The sequence below is a fragment of the Periplaneta americana genome, chromosome 14 (assembly GCF_040183065.1).
Source record: "Periplaneta americana isolate PAMFEO1 chromosome 14, P.americana_PAMFEO1_priV1, whole genome shotgun sequence".
Classification (NCBI taxonomy): domain Eukaryota; kingdom Metazoa; phylum Arthropoda; class Insecta; order Blattodea; family Blattidae; genus Periplaneta; species Periplaneta americana.
Window position 1 is genome coordinate 111592033 of NC_091130.1, and position 21754 is coordinate 111613786.

General features: G+C 35.7%; 1 protein-coding gene across 1 annotated transcript in view; it reads right to left on the reverse strand.

Moving 5' to 3' along the window:
• Positions 1 to 21754, reverse strand: part of LOC138712960 (gamma-glutamyl hydrolase-like) — a 28986-nt gene that overhangs the window by 1916 nt on the left and 5316 nt on the right. Inside the window, exons 2-6 of the mRNA XM_069844644.1 lie at positions 15682 to 15829; positions 15093 to 15143; positions 11985 to 12214; positions 5579 to 5685; positions 3131 to 3359 (exon numbers count right to left, since the gene is read on the reverse strand). Coding sequence (XP_069700745.1) covers positions 3131 to 3359; positions 5579 to 5685; positions 11985 to 12214; positions 15093 to 15143; positions 15682 to 15829 — 765 coding nt within the window. The remainder of the gene's footprint in view (positions 1 to 3130; positions 3360 to 5578; positions 5686 to 11984; positions 12215 to 15092; positions 15144 to 15681; positions 15830 to 21754) is intronic.

Consider the following 21754-nt stretch of genomic DNA (forward strand, 5'->3'; position numbering starts at 1 on the left):
GCATTGCTAGAGTATAGGACATGGTGTTAGTGGACAGGCGCATAACGATATTAGAGGTGGCATCCACATTGCATATTGGTCGTGCTCAGGCCCATCACATGCTCCGTGATGTGTTGGGTTACCGAAAAGTCTCTGCAAGATGGTTGCCGAGAAACCTGACCCCGGATCACAAGAGTGCAAGAATGGGAATCAGCCTCGCTCACACGATGCGGTACGCGCGAGAGGGAAATGAATTCCTGTTCAGATTTGTCACAGGCAATGAGACATTGGTGCACCACTTTACCCCAGAAACCGAGGCCGCCTCAATGACGTGGAAGCATTCAACTTCACCAGTGAAGAAAAAATTCAAAGTAACATCATCCTCCACAGGAAAGGTTATGACCACAGTGTTCTGGGACGCAAAAGGTGTCATTCTCCTGGATTTCCTTCATGAAGGGACCATCAATGCCGCACGCTACTGCAACACCCTCACCAAACTCAGGTCCGCCATTCGACGAAAGAGACCGGGGCTCTTGAGTTGTGCTCTTGGACAACAACGCAAGACCACACACAGCAAGGCTCACACAAGATCAAATTCGTCACTTCGGATGGGAGACATTTGATCACCCGGCCTACAGCCCCAATCTTGCCCTATCGGACTTTCACCTGTTCCCTGCATTGAAAGCCGCACTTTCGGGACGTCACTTCCAAAACAATGATGAGGTGGAGCAGGCTGTGCGACAATTCCTTGCATTGCAGGGTACCAAGTTTTACGAGTACGAGAATTGTTTCTTCAAACTGATTGCGCGCTACGACAAATGTCTCAATGTCGGTGGCGAGCCCCAGTTTCTTTCGTCGAATGGCGGACCTGAGTTTGGTGAGGGTGTTGCAGTAGCGTGCGGCATTGATGGTCCCTTCAATAAGGAAATCCAGGAGAATGACACCTTTTGCGTCCCAGAACACTGTGGTCATAACATTTCCTGCGGAGGATGATGTCACTTTGAATTTTTTCTTCACTGGTGAAGTGGGATGCTTCCGCGTCATTGAGGCGGCATTGGTTTCTGGGGTAAAGTGGTGCATCCATGTCTCATCGCCTGTGACGACTCTGAACAGGAACTCATTTCCCTCTCGCACGTACTGCATCGTGTGATCGAGGCTGATTCCCATTCTTGCACTCTTGTGATCCAGGGTCAGGTTTCTTGGCAACCATCATGGAGCATGTGAAGGGCCTGAGCATGACCAATATGCAATGTGGACGCCACCTCTGATACCGTTATGCGCCTGTCCACTAACACCATGTCCTATACTTTAGCAATGTTGTTTTCATTTGTGGATGTGGAGGGACGCCCACTTCGACCTTCATTCTCCACACTCTGCCTTCCTTCACTGAATATGCAACACCAGCGACCAACCATTTGACGAGACATGACCTCTTTACCATGCACGGTCTGTAGGCTTTCATGGATGACGGACACACTACTCTCACGTGCCCATTCATACCGGATAACAGCACGCACTTCCATTGGCGACCATGTTGTCAGAACACGTCTGTCTGCCATCGTGATTTTTACTCGAATAAACTTGGGCACTCCGTTCAACTGCTATGCTCTCTTTCTCGGCGATCTGTGCATGCGTCATTCCCCCTCCACTGATGGAATATTCCGTCGTTGAACCAGCAACATGTGTAGTTTCTTATAGTTATTGTTTGTTTCACCTGCTGTACCATCTTCACATTAAAAAAAAATTACAAAACTTACTTTCGGAACACCCCTCGTAGCAATAAAAAGATAGGAAGTTCAACTATTTCTCAAAGTTTTAAGCTTGATGACAGATATTTTGATGCTTTATTCAAACTATAACTTGTAATTATAATAATTCATCATTTAATGCTTTTTTAGCTAGAGATGGTAAGATGATGATAAGAAGAAATATGGGAAGAAATGAAGCAGTAGTATATACAAGGAGAAAACCTGCCCTACAGATGCTCTGTCACGATACATTTTGTATAATCTGTCCAGCATCAAACCCCAGTAGCTTTGTAGAGAAGCCGTCACATATGTGACCAAGTCATAGTAACATTAGAATAAAATTTCTAGTCAAAGAGCGAAGATCGCATGCACTCATGTTTACTTGCAAGTGCACGCACTCGCATACACACATAGGTAGAAGGTATGAACATAGAGAGCTTGATCACATACACAAAAACGCACACACAGAAGGTACTGTATGAATGCAGTAAACTTTACCATTGTCTTAACATTAAATAAAATAATGTAATGTTCGGAAAACACACAGATCTTTAAGGGGTTAGGTACAGCTTACAGCAGTAAAATTTTGAAAATATTTAACATTTTTTTTCTCCATTACTGTATCTTGTACAATAATGAAAACTAGTATATATGTAAAACACTGTCATTCTGCTATATGAAAAAAAAAAAAATTTTACGATTAAAAAAAATTATTTACAATTTTTTTTTTTTCAAAATTCAGTTCATTTTGCAGTGATGAAGCGTTTCCCACATAACTCAAAAACTATCCATGAAATTTTTTGTGTGTATTTATGCATGTCATATCTACAATATGATACAAGATCACTTCTTTATCTTTGATAGGTTGTCTGATAAAAAATAAATTCATTTTAAAAAGTGGTCAAATGTCAATATTTTCTTCCAACACAAAATGAAAAAAAATATTATTTATTAAGGAATGTAGTTGAAAGAGCATGATATTGTAAACATGAGGTTTCAGCAATGAAATAAAAGAGAGAGAACATAAAAAACTTAATAACTTTATGAGTTATGAGAGAAATGCTTCATCACTGCACAGTAAACTGCCACCATTTTGAATTTTGAAAAAAAAATGTTTTAAGTCGTAAAAATATTTTTTTTAATATAGCAGAAGGACAGAGTTTTACACATACCAATTTTCATTATTGTACAAGATACAGTAATGGAGGAAAAAAAAAGTTAAATATTTTCAAAAATTTTACTGCTGTAAGCTGTACCTAACCCCTTAATAACGTAGCATAGGTCTACATAGTAGTGTGTTCAGTTGCATGTTTGTGATATGAAAACAAATATTCAATTCAAGAAGCTGTTTGTTCTGCCTTTAAGGTATGTTTGTAGGTGTATATTTATTTGTATATATTCACCTTCGTTGATAAAAAATTCTGCAAAATACTGTGCTGCGGAAATAGCTTCTGCAAAATGGGGATGATTTTTATTGACCTTCCATTCATAAGCATTCTTCTCTGGGTGAAACATGACCCCATAAAATGGGTATGTGCGATGTTCAATGGTAGATATAAACAAAAGATTGTTTGAGTCTCTGTTGTTTGAGAGAATATGCCATTCTCTGAGCAGGCCGAATGATGTTAGATTCTGCAAGGATAACATAATGTAAATGTTAAGTGTAACTCAGTATTTTACAATATTTTAAAATTACTCTTACATAAATTGTAAGATGCAGCATTGAAAAAGTAGTTTTCAAAGTAACAGTTTTACTTCACAAACTGAAAATTAAACTAAACAATATTGTTCCAATAATCAAGCGGAACAAATCACAATTCTACAAGCTCTTCAGACACTGGAAGAAAATCCGGAAAATAGCATCACAGAGAGAATGGCTGCAGTATATACTGATAGTCAAATAACCATAGTCTTATTTAAAAGTGGTGATGGGTGTGATTTGAAGATCTGTGATTTTGTCACTGTGATAGGTTTGTCACTAGTTTCGACTGTGATTATAGTTCCAAAATCACAGCTCCAAGAAATCGCCATCTCCAATCGATACGTGATTCATGGCGATGATAACCGATGTACAGTATATTTATGACAGCTCCAGAAAACTGTAAGTCAGAATAACTTGAAGGACAACATATCTGGGATCTAATTAATTATCATCCCACTCTAGAGGCTATCGAAGGCAACTCTTTGATACTGAAGCTATAATGACTCACTTTCATAAACATTCTTGAGACACATCATGGTATGGTAACACAGGTCAGAGTGTGTTCTGTTTTTAGTATACTTGCACTGCTAATCACTATTGTTGATAAAAAGACATGGCAGCAGTATGTCAGTTCAATTTGCAGAAGAAAGATAAACCTAAACTTATCCCTGCTCGTGATGTGAAACTTTGAAATGTTTTGATTAAATATGTTGCTAATTTATGTAGTCTATATTGCTAAATACCGTTAATTTAGAAGAATTTAATAATTTAACACTCATTATTGATCTCTGTAAAATCTCAAGAATATATGAAAAATTTCAAATAGGAACTTGGTTGTATGTGTATATATATATATATATATATATATATATATATATATATATATATATATATATTTATTTATTGTTATTTGCTGATGATATGGCGTTGTTAGCAGAAAAAGATATGATACTGAGGAATATGCTACTTGAGCTAAATGACAGCTGTGAGCAGTGTGCGTTAAAGATAAATGCAAACATAGTCATAGGAAGAAAAATAAAGAAGGTAAATTTACGAATTCTAAATGAGGCAGTAGACCAGTAGAGCAAGTGGAGAGCTTCAAATACTTGGGGTGTACTATAAGCAGTAACATGAGCTGCTGCCAGGAAGACAAAAGGAGGATAGCAATGGACAATAGAAAAAGGAGCATCTTCTGCGGACTTCTGGAGAAAGAACTAAGGAAGAGAATACTGAAGTGCTTTGAGTGGAGTGTAGCATTGTATGGGGAAGAAACATGGACATTACGACAAAGTGAAAAGAAGCGACTAAAAGCATTTGAAATGTGGATATGGAAAAGAATGGAGCGTGTGAAATGGACAGACAGAATAAGAAATGAAGCTGTGTTGGAAAGAGTGGGTGAAGAAGGAATGATGCTGAAACTGACCAGGAAGAGAAAAATGAATTGGCTGGGTCACTGGTTAAGAAAAAACTACCTACTGAAGGATGCACTGGAAGGAATGTAAATGGAAGAAAAGTTCAGGGCATAAAAAGATACCAGATGATAGACGACATTAAGATATATGGAAGATATATCGCAGTCGGATCTCGGTAGAGTTAAGACCTGTTTTCTACCTGCTACGGGACAATGGGTTGTGACCTGGGTACGTACAGAGCGAAATAAATTTAGGTTTATCTTATTTTATTTCATTTTTTTTTATTTTTCTTTTATTGCTGTAATTATTGAATAATTCTTGTAAAATGGTATTATTGTATAATGATATTGTTGTATATTATATATGCTGCCACCGGGTGTATACCCCCAATTGTAGTGTTAATAAATACATACACATACATATGCAGAGACAAAGAGGAAGGCAGAAAATAGGAAAGACTGGAGAATGCTGGGTTTGCAGTGAAAGACCTGCCATTTGGCAGAACACTATGAATGAATGAATTGTTTATGAATATGCCCGTTTTTATATTCAAACACAATACCATAATCAATTTCTTGAACGGGCATAAAAAAAATCTTGTAGCCTAATTTGCCAAACTATTAGACCCAGATTACAGTAATTTTACATCTTATCATGCAAACAGACTACCAACAAACAGAGCTATCGAAATATTATAAAATTAACGTAAATTTATAACAAAGTAAGTGAAAAAGCACCTTTTCCGTTACACAGTAGTGATGAAAATTAACTGTCACTTTCTGCGTGGACAAAATGTTTCTGATGTTGTCAGGAGCTGCTCCAAACAATTTACTCTTTGAATAGTCTGTAACACAGTAATACATTGAATTTTACTTTCCAAGCATGATAGATCTTGTTATTCATTAAATGGCTTAAATGAAATATTAATCACTGATTAACTTTATAACTCTTCGCTGTGTTAATATGAGGAAATTACCTGGTTGACTAGTTTCGAAGTGTAGTTCTTCATTTTTCAAAGCCTAGGCTTTGGACTATTTCTACATTTCTAAAACTTTTCGTTGTACCGGTACACCAATTTTTAAATATTATCTAGGTAATTATTGACATACCATCATCACATGCCATAATAAAGTTTCCTTCAAATAGTTCTCTTAAATAACAGGGAAAAAACACAAAGTGACTGAGTAAAGATGAAAATTGATGGAAGTTGACACAGGTCCAGTATTTAGGTATATAAGACTCTTCCTCAGTTCTCTATGAGGTGCATGTGATTCAGTTTCTTAACCTACTGTATAACCAGTGCTGTCATGGTAATTTTTTTCTTGGTCATACGCCCCACCCCCTGTTTTCTCCGTTGAAATATATTTTACTCTCCTCTCTCTATCTCTCCAACTGTCATTTAATGATTTTTTTAATATTAAAGAAGTAAAGAAATTGTTTTGCTTTACATTTTAATTGTACAACAAGTTTTATTTAAAGAATACACCATGTAGAACCACTGTAGATGCACACTTGTCTCGATGAATCTTAGAGTGTGTATTTGCAGCACTTCTTAACCATTATTTTACATATTTCTGAATTTCGGTGCTACAGAAGTGGACAATTTTTGTTTATGAACATCAAACAAAATACATTAGGAACAGCAAGAGATGAACTAAGATCTGTACATGTACAGTTCTCCGCATACAAAACTTAGGCACCCATATGCCGTATGGCTTCACACAGGGAAAATTTTCTTTTCTCCATACGATTCATTACAAAAATTGTAGGTTCCCATATGATGTATGGCCTCCATGACAGCACTGTGTATAATGTATAGTAAGTGAGAAGAGAGTGTGAAGTTAACTTGTTGGTGCTGAGAGGTACGAGGTGCCTGTTAACTTAAAATTATTAAATACTGTTGCATTTAAATAAAAAGTTCATAAATGGTTAGTTTTAAATCGTTTATATTCAATTGATGAGTTTTTAGATTTGAAAAAAAAAATCATATATAGGCTAAAGGCTGGTTCACAATAAACCAGGAACGAGAACCAGAATGAAAACGAGAAGCAGAGGTCGTGAATATGAAAATTTTTTATTCACAATAAACCGAGAACGTAGACGACTATGCATCGATATGCATGTCAATAACGATATGTAAAGTCGATATTACCCATTCTGATGTTATTTGTGTATAATTGACCAATGGCATTCTCTCATGAGTACAAGGCAGCCAACATAAACAGGTTAACCAACTTCGAAATTTCAACTGAAACATTTCATTAGGTACGGTACCGGTACTATAAATATGTGCATGCATCTTTATTATCACAGCCTATTTTAAGTCTACCATAACGTAAAATAATTAGACAAGAAACATTTGTAATAGAACAAAAATGAACACAACAGCAGTTATTGAATTGAAGCATGAATATGTAGTGTGTAATACAACCAATACAGTAATAAAATATGATTCACTTACGATTGGTGTTCAAAGATGCAGCTATTGAAAGCCACGTATTCTCCTTCATTTTCTCATCTTTATACGAGGCTTATCGTAAACGTGAGGATTTTCCTCAACACTCAATATTAGAATCTCATCAAATAAAACTTGCTCCATGATGCACAGCACAGAACAAATAATGCATAGGTTATGTCACGGTCTTCTTTCTACAAAATATACGACGACAAAATAGCTTTTAGATGGCAATAGAATGAATCTAGTGGGCTGTGATCGGAAACGTGAACGCCAAAGTTGAAACTTGGCCAACTCTCCGTTCCCGATCCCGGGCTCCGGCAAGCTTTTCGTTAATTGTGAATGCTCACATTTAAATGTACACATTTTAACAATTTTACCGTTTTCGTTTTCGTTCCGATTCTCGTTTCCGGTTTATTGTGAACCAGCCTTAATAATGAGTTTTTATTATAATACAATATGTTTTTTATGATGTTGAAAACTTGAATTTTAAATGTTTTAAAACAAGATTGTATAAATGGTTAGTTATAAATGCATTCTCTCCTGACGAATTTTTAAATCCATTTTGAATCTTGCGTACACTACTTTTAACACTTGAATATAATTAATTGATTAACTAGTGGACTTACTCGTGTTAATTATGTGAGATTTTTCCGGCTTACAGCTGTTTCAGTGCTTCACGCACCATCCTCAGAGCCTACAAACATGCTGCATTCAGGACAATGGTACACAGATTACTCAACATACCCATGAGCCAACAACACTACAATGAAGAAGTGAACACAATCAAATACATAGCACAAGAAAACGGATAGAATCCAAACATAATAGACAACATCATAAGAAAGACAAAACAAAAACTTAACAAACACAAAAACACACAAAAAACAACACAAACACAAGAACACAAGAAATACATTACACTAACATATGAAAACAAAAGCACACATAAGATCGCATCTTCATTCAGAAAGCAGAAATACAATATAACATACAGAACAGAAAACACACTACAAAGACATCTCAACACAAAAAAAACAAACAAATAAATACGACCACATAGGTGTATACAAACTCACATGTAATAATTGCGATAAGTTCTACATAGGACAGACAAGCAGATCATTCCAAACATGCTACAAAGAACACATTAAAGCAATAACCAGAGGACAATACTTCTACATACGCCGATCACATAACCAATGCTAACCATACATACAATAACATAAATACGGACATGGAAATCCTACACATACAACCCAAGAATCAAAAACTCAACACACTAGAACAATACGAAATATACAAACACACTAAAACACACCCCGAGATGATGCCATGATCTAGTAGGCTCTGAGGATGGTGCGTGAAGCACTGAAACAGCTATAAGACGGACATATCTCACATAATTAACACGAGTAAGTTCACTAGTTAATCAATTAATTTTTAAATATGAAGATTATAAATATGTAGCGTTATGTTATGTAGTATGTAAGTTAAGTTTGTTTATTTAACACTGTCTGTTAGCTATATAGAGGTTAATGACAATAAACATATTACATTACATTACTTCTACAGAATTGTGTGCGGCTAATTATGAACTTGCAGCAGGGTTCAGTGAGAGGTCGTGAATTGTAATAGCTTAAATATGTTGTGCATTATTCTTTTTTTTTGTCTCACGTAAATGAAGGGATTTTATACAAAATCTCAGGTTTTCTGATTTTGCTGGAAAGTGTACGAATTTTTCGTTTTTTTTTTTTTTAAATAATTTATTTATTGACAACAAAACACATGGAAATATTAGGGAAACTGAGAAAACAAAAGTCATGACATCTCATGAAAAAAATCCACAGGAAGGTGTATGTTAATCAAATTTATGGAACAGGTAAATTCTTTTAATTGCCTGGGATATAACCGCTCCCATTTAGAACAAGATATTACTTACTTACTCACTGGCTTTTAAGAAACTCGGTGGTTCATTGCCGCCCTCACATAAGCCCGCCATTGGTCCCTATCCTGTGCAAGATTAATCCAGTCTCTACCATCATATCCCACCTCCCTCAAATCCATTTTAATATTATCTTCCCATCTACATCTCGGCCTCCCCAAATGTCTTTTTCCCTCCGGCCTCCCAACTAACACTCTATAGCATATGCATTTTTGGATTCGCCCATATGTGCTACATGCCCTGCCCATCTCAAACGTCTGGATTTAATGTTCCTAATTATGTCAGGTGAAAAATACAATGCGTGCAGAGAACAAGATATTAAACAAAAAATTTAATTGAACTCTCAGACTGATTAATCACATCTTCAGGCCAAACAAAGTACAAATAGATGCAAGATTAGAAACATATAAAATTACAGGTAGAATAGAAGGCCTATTCACTTATGGAAGTGAGCCATGGAGTATTAGGAAACAAGATGAACATCAAATTATCATAGCTGAAATAAAATTCTTGAATGGACTACTGGCTATGGTTTACTGCACTAAAAAAAAAAAATGAGAAAATTTTACAAAAAGATTCAAATTCCTCCATACTAGACTACTTTAAAGCAATATAGACACAATTGGCTATTTTGTTCTTTGTCCATTTCAGTTCTATTGAATATTTTTCTCGTTACAAGAACTATGTACCACACTCACATCACACTTTTCCACGTAACAAACCTTCTTGGCTACACTCTTAATAATACCCGATGTATTATCTAATGCATATGAAGTCTGATTAGTGGAATATGTAGCCAATCGGCGATGTATGCATTGGAAGGGGAAAGGAACAGGCCACCCTACCCCATTATCTCCTGGCCTAGTTCCCTCATGAGTGATGCCTTATTGGTGTTGCTTATGAGTAGAGACGAGAATTTCATGCACTTTAAAATCCCAAAATATGCATGCATTCATGCACTATCAAACTATGCAACATGCACGATCAAGTGAGAAATACATTAAAATATGCATTTTCATTTTTGTTCCAAATTCACTTCATTTTTTTGCACAGTTTACAACTAACAACATTTCTAAATTGGTTTCTGTGAGGTTCCTATGCTTCTCAGTGAATATGTTTTTGTAGGCAGAAAATTACCTTTCTACATTGCGGCTGCAAAAGGGTATCTGTCGAATACAGGGGGGAGAGCCATTAATCCTTCCCATTGAAGGGAACCAACCTGGACAAATACCCAATGTCCTATCCCTACCTTCCCGTGGTGCAGCTGTTAGTAAGCATAATTTTACGAGCTGAACTAAAGGGAGGGGCTACTCATCAATTAGCACTAGTCAGCTTGATGAGTTAATGACTGAATTTGGCATAATTTTCCTCTATTCAATACCTAATTCCCTCTTTACCCTTTCCTATCCAGTCCTCTGACTGAACTCTTACTTTCTTCAACCCCGATGGCATTAGAACATTCGAGCCTAGGGGTTCATTTCCCTTTCTTTCCTCCTCTTTCTACTTTTCTGTTCCTAGTGCTGACCTGCTATGCCACTAAAATCGTCCTTCAGTGGCTTAAGGAGGGAAAGCTGGTGATCAACAAGATACCCCAGCTAGGTCCAGTGGACCCGTCGACCAACAGTAGGTGTGGTCCTCCAGACATTCTGGGGGTTGTGTGTGATTGAAGTAGCCACCAAAACGTTAAAATATGGTGTTCACTTAAATCGGCTACAACTTGCCATTTTCGTATATTGGAGTGCAAGAGGTCAAATGACTTTATTGTCAAACGCCTGGCATTAGAAAACAACAACAACCTTTCTACATCGCAAGAAGTTATGAGTGCAAACTTGAATGAACCTTTTTCTGATATTAAGTTTTTTTTTTTCTTTTCCTTCTTTAATTCTGATTCCTGAAGGTAAAATAATGGACATAAAAATCGAGAAACCGAAGTTTTCACTCAAAACCATTAAAACATGCATTTAAACAGAATGTAAAGCGTATTATATGCGTGATTAAGCATAAAAATTGCTTAAATATGCATTATGCATGTTTTTATCTCCAAAAAGGCCAAAACATGCAAATATGCACGGAGAAAGTACACGTATTTGGAACCAGAAAATAATGAACTGGATAAGTACTGTACTAAGTTTGAGCAATGTTCTATGTTCCTATAGAAACATGCATTTGCATGGGATTCTCGTCTCTACTTATGAGGTTCAAACCTGTCTTCAGACAGTTGACTAAACAACAATGAAACAATATTACGCCGGTACCATACCTAATATATTTAAACTGATTTACCTGTTCGATAATTTAGTTATTTATGACAATTTCGCTTCTTATCGGTGACTGACCTTTAAATGCCATTGCCTTTGTTTTCTATATAGTTAGGCTATTGTTAAATGGTATTCTTGTATTATTTTTGTAAGTGTAGGCCTACATAATGTTGTATTTTATAGGTTATCTTCTGAATTGGATATTATAACCTGGATGATGATGATAATGATGATGATGATGATGATGATGATGATGGTGATGCCCTCTCTGTCAACAGTACTATGCTTTATAATGCCTCAGCACTTTAAAAACGGCATTGCAGTATGTACTTATTTGACTATAAAACAATACATGGATTTCATATAAGGGCCGATTAATTCATTGTTACTAGAAAAATGTATTTTTATTTAAAATTCAGCATACATTAGGTCTATTAGCCTTCTTATATCTCAATGTAACTTGTATTAAGTGACAGCATATATACCTTTTGTGAATTCTAATGGTAGGGCATCATTATATGAAACACAGTCACATCGATGTTCTCTTTCATGCGCAGCTGCATATGTGAGAAGCTCAAATCCTAGACAAGTACCCCATATAGGAAAATAATCTCCTTTTTTATTCATCTCAAGAGCAAGATGGTAAATGGTTACTCCTGCAGCAGCATATCCATCTGGTGTATCGAAGTCTGCTGCTCCACCTGGTAGTAATATTCTGTTCAGAAAAAGCAGACATTTGCAAGTAAATAACACAGAAATGTAATAATTAAGCATGCATACATTACTGGTATAACAAATGCTTCGATATAATTGTGCTGCACTGATTCACTAATTTTAAAACTCGTTCAGGCGTAATGCTAGCAGATTGCTGGAGGAGGGAAATATTGTTACTTTTCGTGTGTTCATGAATCTTGAGTCCAGTTACATATTATAGATTCTATTACAATTTCAACTAAAGAATGTGAATGAGCATTACTGCAATGAACGATATCTGCACTAAGAAAAGGAATATTTTTTTAGTAAAAGAGTTCCTAGGCTTTTGTCCCTAAAAAGTGTTGGGCCACCAGTGTCAGCGTTTAATTTCTTGCCTTATATCGATATGCAATTGTGACTGCGATCTGGAAGAAGACCTGCAGAGGTGGCTACATGACGAAGAAGTATCAACAGTACCTCCTAAAATTTGTTTCCAACTACAGGACTCCCCATATCAGACGTACCTTGTATCCTGAAATGGACAAATTAGTTTCAAACAGCAAAAAAGTTTCACAACCTAGAGCGGGAATCGAACCTGCGACTTACTGTTCTTCGGTCAGGCGCTCTACCACTGAGCTATCGAGTTCGTCTCACGCCAAAGGCTTGGAATTATCCTTTCATACTGGCGACTCTGTTGTAGAGTACTGTCCATAGCATCTGATCTAGTCAGCACTGCTTATGGTTTGAAAGAAACTTTACAAATGTAATCTTCATCTTACGATGTTTGGTGACGTATACACGTCCGTTGATGTGACATATTAATGAATTTAAATACTATTATAGTCACAATCATGCCATGGTATGAAAGAAAAATTTCTCAACCTAGAGCGGGAATCAAACCTGCGACTTCCTGTTCTCTGGTCAGGCGCTCTACCACTGAGCTATCGAGTTCGTCTCACGCCAAAGGCTTGGAATTATCCTTTTATACTGGCGACTCTGTTATAGAGTACTGTCCATAGCGTCTGATCTAGTCAGCACTGCTTATGGCTCTAGGTTGTGAAATTTTTCTTTCATACCATGGCATGATTGTGACTATAATAGTATTTAAATTCATTAATATGTCACATCAACGGACGTGTATACGTCACCAAACATCGTAAGATGAAGAGCAAAAAAGTGTTCGTGAAATCCTCAACAAGAATTGATTTGTTTAAATAAAAAAATTCTGTTCTTGTATTTCCTTTGATACTGTTCAAGAATTTAAATATTTGGGTAGTATAATTGACAAGGATGGTGGAGCCTTTGAGGATGTAAAGAACCGAATAAAAATGCAAATAGTGCATTTGTCCAGTTGTACCCAATATGGAAATTTTTATTATATCTGGATCAGCGTTGTCAAACAGAGACTAAACGGAGCGGAGTGCTCCACTAGACTTGTTGTGTGCTCTGGTGTTTTCACATACATAAGCAAGTTCACGCTCCGACTCTAGCTACACAACCGATTTTGGAGCTTACAACTCTGACACTACTGATCTAGATCTACAAAAATGAAAATCTTTAACAGTAATGTGAAATTAGTCTTATTATATGGCTGTGAGACATGGAAAACAAGTAAAATCATACAAAATAAACTGCAAACATTCGTTAATAGATGTTTAAGAAGAATTAAAAAAATTAGATGGCCAGATATAATCACAAACTCAGAACTATGGAAGATAACAAATCAGAAATAAATCACAATAGGAATCAAAAGACGAAAGTGAAATTGGATAGGGCATACGATCAGGAAAGAAGATGGAGCAGTAGAAAGAATGGCTTTGGATTGGAACCCCCAGGGTAGTAGAACAGGAGGGCCAAAAAATACATGGAAGAGAACAGTTTTGGAGGGAATTGCTAGGGAGGGGAAAACATGGAGTGAAGTGAAGAAGTTGGCTACAAATAGGGTCCGATGGAGGCACTTTGTGAATGCCCTATGCTCCTCATGAGGAGATACAGGAGTTTGATTGATTGTATTTCCACCTCCACTTATGTCACTCATTAGGCAACATGGTTAAAGTAGTAACATAACATAAGGTAGTAACATGTATTATGCAGAAAATTTTGAAAGTTTCATATCAGCTGTAGGCAAGCTGAATAAGAACGACGTTTCATCAATTGAAATTCTTCAAATCTTGCTTAAAGACGCTTCATTAAAAAGTGATTTATCTTACATAATATGTGTGGTCTTGAGTTTTTTCGTGTCGCTCAGTATTGAAATTAGAAACATCGACAAACTTGTTGACTGAGGTAGTTAAAGAAGTTCATGACAATGACTGAAAAATTAATTCACTCACAGACTCCAAACCAGAAGTTATAAAAAACAAATTCAATGTGTGAAGGTGCCTAAGTTTTGGAAAGACTCTAGCGAAATTGAGAATGTCAATAATCTTCCTTTGCTAAAATATGCAAGACTGTCTTCTTGTGACATAAAGAGGTCCTTCACCAGGTATCATGCATTGTTCCATGATAACCAACATTGTTTGTGATGGAGAATTTTGAGAATGTATTCATTGTCCACTGCAACAACACAGTATTTTTACCCATCCATATGTCGTCATAATTGGTTAATAATTATTATTTTACATAAATTAGTTTGATTATGTAATATTGAATCAAAATATTTTTTAATTTTTGATAAATAATTTTCTGTTTTTAGTATAAAAATAAATATTTTAAAATTTTTAGCACCTAAAAACCTATTCCTTGGTAATAATATACCTCTCGATTTTAAGGAAAGTAAGAAAAGGAGTTTTCAATTATTTTTATTGTACAAATGTGAAATATTGAGTTCTCAAAATAATTCTCTTAGAATTTCGTGTAATTTAGTGGAGATACTAAGGTATTTGTTCAGAATATATTACCCATTAATTGAAGATATCATCTGCTTGTAGTAAGAAACACTCATGTTGAGCCTGAAAGCATAATACATGTATAAATTATATTTAATGTTTAAAATGTGATTGGTCAAGAGAGAAATAAAATATAAATTTCATGATAAAATAGGCCTATACATGAGTTGAAATTAAATTTATCTGTCTCAAGTGTGTTAGCTGTTATCATACATTGTTCACTGCCAAATGCATCAGAAATAGTACATACTGTATTGCGTATTTGGTTAATTTATTTTAACTTCTGGAAATTACAGTAGTATTTTTACACTTTTAGAACATGGATCATTGCAGTCGTGAATTTTAATAATTTTGCAATAAATACTAAATCTTTGGAAAACAAATCATACTTCTATATGTGCAAGCGAACTTTCATTTCATTTAATTCATTGTATACCATTGTATAACTGTAAGATGAGCATAGACTCCGTTACTTTTTTTTTGACATTTTCAAGAAACATAAAATGTATGTTTATTATTTACGAATTCGATTTGAAGTAATACGGAATTTTTAAGTCTATATTATAATAATTATGAGTTAATTTCACACGTTGAAAATTACCATATTGGCACCACCCTCGCTCCTGCAGCTTCCATGAACTTAACATATGATGCAGCAATGTAGCTTCTGTGTTTGTTACTGTAACTTCGTTCCATAGGTTCCAATGAGTCAAGAGGATATCTGTATGATAATTCATGAGTGAGGATACCTAAGGAAGAATCAAGTTACTTGTTTATAGAATTAACAATTTTTTTAATACAAATATCTCGAAGTATACAAAGTTGTGCAAAGCTCTAGTTGTTTTAATTTCTGAGGAAGTCACTGGCATATTTAAGACTGATTTTCGCTATGAGATTTAGGTGAAATACAGAATATATCTACATAGTAATTGCTAAACTTTTCCTTCTTACAGTAGTTTTAGCCTGGAAATCTTGTGAAAAGAAATAGAAATTGTTTACAGTATAATATATTTAAAATAAAATGTATTCTTACATATGAGCAATTGAACCTTATTTTGTACATCTTGATTACGCAACTTTTAACATTATATCACTTCGGAAAACGTATTATGTGTCTTTCTCGTGTTAAATTTTACATTACCTCGTTAACATGTTTCAGCCTGTTATCGGCCATCTTCAAAATTGATTGTTGCTAGTATTGGCGCCTTGTGCTTGTGTTTCCTGTGGGGATGTTTATGTAGTGTAAAGTGGAGTCAACCAAAAAGCCAGAAACTAAACACACTAGAACAATACGAAATATATAGACACACAAAAACACATCCAAATGAAATTCTCAACACACAACTCAGTTTCAGAACACACACACTCTTTGACTCCACTTTACACTACACAAACATATCCCCACAGGAAACATAAACAAAAGGCGCGAAGACCAGCAACAACCAGTTAACGAGGTAATGTAAAATTTAACACGAGAAAAACACATAATAGGTTTTTGTTATTTTTTATTGTAAACTGTCTGTTTAAAGATGGCAGTATAAACAAGTTCTGCAGTAATAGGTACTAGAGCTTTGAGTCACAACATTATAATCATTATCATTATATTAGAGCAGCTGGCTACGGACTGGAAGGTCCGGGGTTCGATCCCAGGTGGTGACAGGATTTTTTCTTGTTGCCAAACTTTCAGAACGGCCCCGAGGTTCACTCAGCCTCCTATAAAATTGAGTACCGGGTCTTTCCCGGGGGTAAAAGGCAGTCAGAGCGTGGTGCTGACCACACCACCTCATTCTAGTGCCGAAGTCATGGAAAGCATGGGGCTCTACCTCCATGCCCCCCAAGTGCCTTCATGGCATGTTACGGGGATACCTTTACCTTTTTACCTTTTTTATCATCAAATGAAGCATGAATGTGATAATAATGAATTGTATCTATTACTGTACTGTAATTTATTTGCCACCATTTAACAGCAAATATTAAGAAAAAGGTAAACCAGTACATTTATTTTAGCTGAAAGAAATTCATCTGTATTTAATGTTTGCACCTAACCATCGGGATTTGGTAACAACCATCAATTATAAAAACCTAAATTATAATAATTATTATGTTGTAACAGCTTAACTTAATTGCATATTAAACTATTATCTTGGCTATTAGAAACAAATTAGTACCGGTACTTCACAGTCATAAATTTATCAAAGGTACATAGGTAAAACTATTTATTTCATTTTTTTTGCACATAGAAGGGACCTGAAGGTTTACGCCACAAACTGAGGCTTATTGTGCTTAACATTCCTGCGAATGAGATTTGTCGCCTAACAGTCGCGCTCTTGTATGTAGGCCTATACAGCACACTATTACTATTACTATTATTATTATTATTATTATTATTATTATTATTATTATTATTATATGAATGTTGATTATGAAACATGACAAGTACCATATATGAAGATAGATAAATAGATGGCTAGACAGATAGGTGGGCGGACCGACAGACAGACAGATGGATGGACAGGCGGACAGACAGACGGACAGACAGATAGAGAGGCAGGCAGGCAGAGGGACCTATATATAGTAGTAACAGTAGACTTGTAAGTTAGTAATAATGATTAGACATCGGATTTTTAGGCACTAAAAATTGCAGTTTTAGGCGCCTAAAATAAGCTCAAAATTTGTAAAATTAGGCTCTATTTTAATGAAAGTAGGCATTTTAGGCACATCAAAGTATCATACTTATTTCTTTCACTGAAATTTTTAGTTATACACTAAAATACGCACAAAAAAGTATGTTTAAACATTAAAAAAGAATACTATATTATATTTATAAACAGAGCTGCACAAATTTAATATATTGAAACTAATGAAATAATGATTATTGATATCAAGATTACTCATTTTAAGTTATTGAAATTCAGTTCCATGCTCAGACTTTATTATAATTATCTGCACAGTACACCACCAGAATTTTTTCTAAATTCACCACAGTTAACCTTTGCCTTTTGTCACTGAGAATCATTTTGAAAGCAGAAAAACTTCTTTCATCCGAAACTGTTGTGAGAGGCGCAAATTTTAAATTAGGTACAATAGAAACATCAATACTTACTGGAACATTTACACTTTCCCCCGATATCACTCTTGATACTTTTTCCAACAATGAAAATCCTACATTCTTATTTAATACGTTGTCCCACTTATTTTTAACTTTTTTCCCAGTTTCGCCCAAAGCAGAATGTATGTTCACTTGAGCTTCCTTTACTATTGCTATTTGGCTACAAAGAGATTGTTTTTCACGTTCTAATTGTTCAATGCTTGCAGGTATGTAGGCAATATCGTTTTTCACTCATGATTCATTCAGACAATCTTTCACTGCTTTCACACACGCTGCACTATCAGTTTCAGGTAATTTATCAATAACTGTGACCACTTCTTTAAAATACTTAGAATAATACACCACTGACTGAATCCAGGATCCCCCATCGTGTAACAACCGGCTGAGGTGGGAGTGGGATATCTGGAAAGTTCTCTCTGAATATTGAAATCCTGGATGGGGCTTTACAAAAACATTTTTTTGTGTTAGAAATAAACGAATTGACAAGAGGAAATTCATTCCGGATTGTTTCAGAAACCCTGTGAAGGCCATGTGCTAGACAGGTTACATGCGTGAGGTTAGGATAAAATGTTTTAAGAAGTGGAGCTGCAGCAACCATGTATGAGGCAGCATCAGTACAAAACAACAGAACTTTAGAATCGTCTATATTACCTGAGTATAAAGACTGTAGGCCTTTAGTTACAAAATAAGCAATGGCTTGGCTATTCACTTTCGAAAGTTCCTTAACACATACGAGGTGTGGAATCGAAGGTCCATCAGGACTAAGTTTTCCTACTACCATATTTGCTATATACCTATTCATAGGATCTGAGGTTTCATCCACAGAGACCCATATGTAAGAATCACCTATATCCTCCCGAATGGAAGCTAAAGTTTCATTGTATATTCTGTCTAAGTAATTTTTTCTTAGGGTCGACTCAGATGGGATATTTTGTTTGCAGTATTTTTGTAAAAACTGTCTTAAAACCGGATTTTCAATTGCATTCCAGGGAATGTTAGCAGCAACAAACGCTCTGGTTAAATCAGCATAGAAATTGCTGCTGAGATTGGATGAAGTAGGCTGTGTTAGTAAAGTTTGTTGCAGTTGATTTTTCTGCTGAGCTTTAGCCTTATGAGCCGCTCCTTGCACATGCTGCTTTAGGTGGCACTTCTTTTCTTGCGAAATCTAAAAATGTAAAGTAAACTGAATTAAAATAAAATCCTAATTGTTGTATTGCCGTATTTCTATCACAAAGTTAGTGGGTTCGAACAATCAAAATTTTAATGACCTGCAAATACTTTAACTATCGGAATTTAAAAGGTTAAAGTGCAGTGGTCTTAAAAAGAATTATACCTCAGGATAGCTCAGTCAATGTATAAATATTATAGGCCTACTCATTAAAATTAATAGAATTTATATATTTCAACTATTGTTACATACCTGTTTGCTACAAATCTTGCAGAATATTATTTTTCCATCATAAGTGAATTCTGAATATTCTGTTAGCCATTGCCGGATCAATGTAGATTTTGCACTTATATTTTTCGGCATTATCGCGTTAAACTTCACAGGAAAACGTCCTACCTCTCAAAACTTCTCAACACAAATAAGGTGAGGGAAAGAGCAACTGCTAACGAGCATTCAAATGAACCGTTGTTATTGAGATTCAATTGGACAAAAATACAAAGTTCCACTTATTGTTGCATTTCCTGGTAGTGTTAACACTAGGAGGGCCATTCTTTTAAATATTTTGTAACGGTTTACCCTACTAATTCGCAGTTTTACGACTTTTCATAAATATTTCAAAAACACTCTTTCTCCAAAAATTATGATTTTATGACACTCTGAAGGGCAGTACAGCTAATCGGTTTCAGACCGAAAACAGTCATTTTCATAGTATAGTATATCTCTGAATCGGTAGCAGCACATGTTGTGATTGTTGCCTGCTTCAAAACTAAGATTGGTTCTTTGTCGGCATTTATGCCTCCAAACATGTTAAATTCGGTGAAATCTATTGCGAGTGTCGTGAGATTCAAAACATTTTGTTTCCTTTATCAATGGTTTCATGGTCGGTGTGAAGCAAACTTTCCACTTTTTAAATGCCTTAAATTTCGCAGTGAATGCATGTATAAATTATAAAAAGTAAGAGTAAAATGCGAAACTTTACAGTGAGTTAGGCATTTTTAGGCGAATATTAACAAATTAGGCTCTAATAACCGTTTTAGGGCATTTTAGGGCACTATAAAACTCTTTGAATACCTTTCAATTTCCATGAAACACAAATATTAATAATTATTTTTACTTTTCTCCTAAAAAAACAAAATAGGCATTTGCCCTAGAATCCGATGTCTGATAATGATGTATCGTAACGCTTGGTTTCACTCCAATCTTTCCATGCATTAAGTTCACTGTTGGCAGTTATTTCAGGATGGTGAGTTCAGTGTGAGAGGCTTGTGGCAGAAGCTACGACCTTGACTCTCAAGTTGAGGGGGGACAAGGGAAGGGGTATCGATTCGCTACATCTCAGTACGAAATATGTCTAGTCTCAGCAATAATATATGATGCTACATTGATGTTCTTTGAATGCCCTGCGTTGTTGAGTGTTAATCAAAAGTGCATTTGTGTGTGTGTGTTACATATTAATTTAATGTAAAATGGCTCATATTGAGAGGACATTGATATCATTATTTGTAGAATTAAAAGAGAAACCTTTTTCAAGTTGGACGTATGAAACAGAATGTGTGCTTACAAAGATAGGAGATCGACCAGGACGGCCGGTCCTAAGGGGCCACAGTGGCCGTGCCCCACCAATATTTCGTTCCCCAGAAATTTTCCTTTCGCATTTAAAATGCTTAAATTTTGTTCAGGACAGTGTACTGGATTCATAATTGTTTCAGTAAATTTCGTCACATGACGCGATGCATGTCAGTAAAACGTCAAAGTTTGTATTACACTAAATATTGTGAGCTTGGACCCGCGTCAAAGGGACCCACAACTTGAATCACTTTAGCGCTCAACTGCCATGGTGCGAAGTATCGTATGCAATGTTCGCTACTGACGGAAATTCACGAAATGTTACGAAGTTACCAGTGCGAGTATAAAGGTACGGTCACACGTCACTACTTTTGCTGCGCAACTTTTGTACTGCAGCTGCAAAAGTTGTATGTCGTGTTCACACGTAAGCCAAAAGTAGCGCGCTGCACACTACTTTTCGTGCTGCGCAACCCGAGCGTTGCAAAAGTTGCAACTGGAGGTTGCGAGTCTGTTCACACACAAGGCGCCACTTTTGCAGCCGCAGCCTAGCTGCAGCTTGCCATCTCCGTGTTGACTTCTCAATATACATTTTGTGGTTATGTTCGAATTATCAAGAAACTCATGCGAAAGCTTACTTATCTATTATTTGCGTTTCTGTCCTAACTAGTATTCAGAAATTGGCATTATTTTTACTATAAAGCTTTTAAAAACGCCTATATAATTAAATGATAACCAACAGCATATTCACATAATCAATGTTCGCAACCCTCCTGTTTGAAACTACGCTATGGAAAATTTAAAACATGAATTATATCGTCAGCAAATAAACTC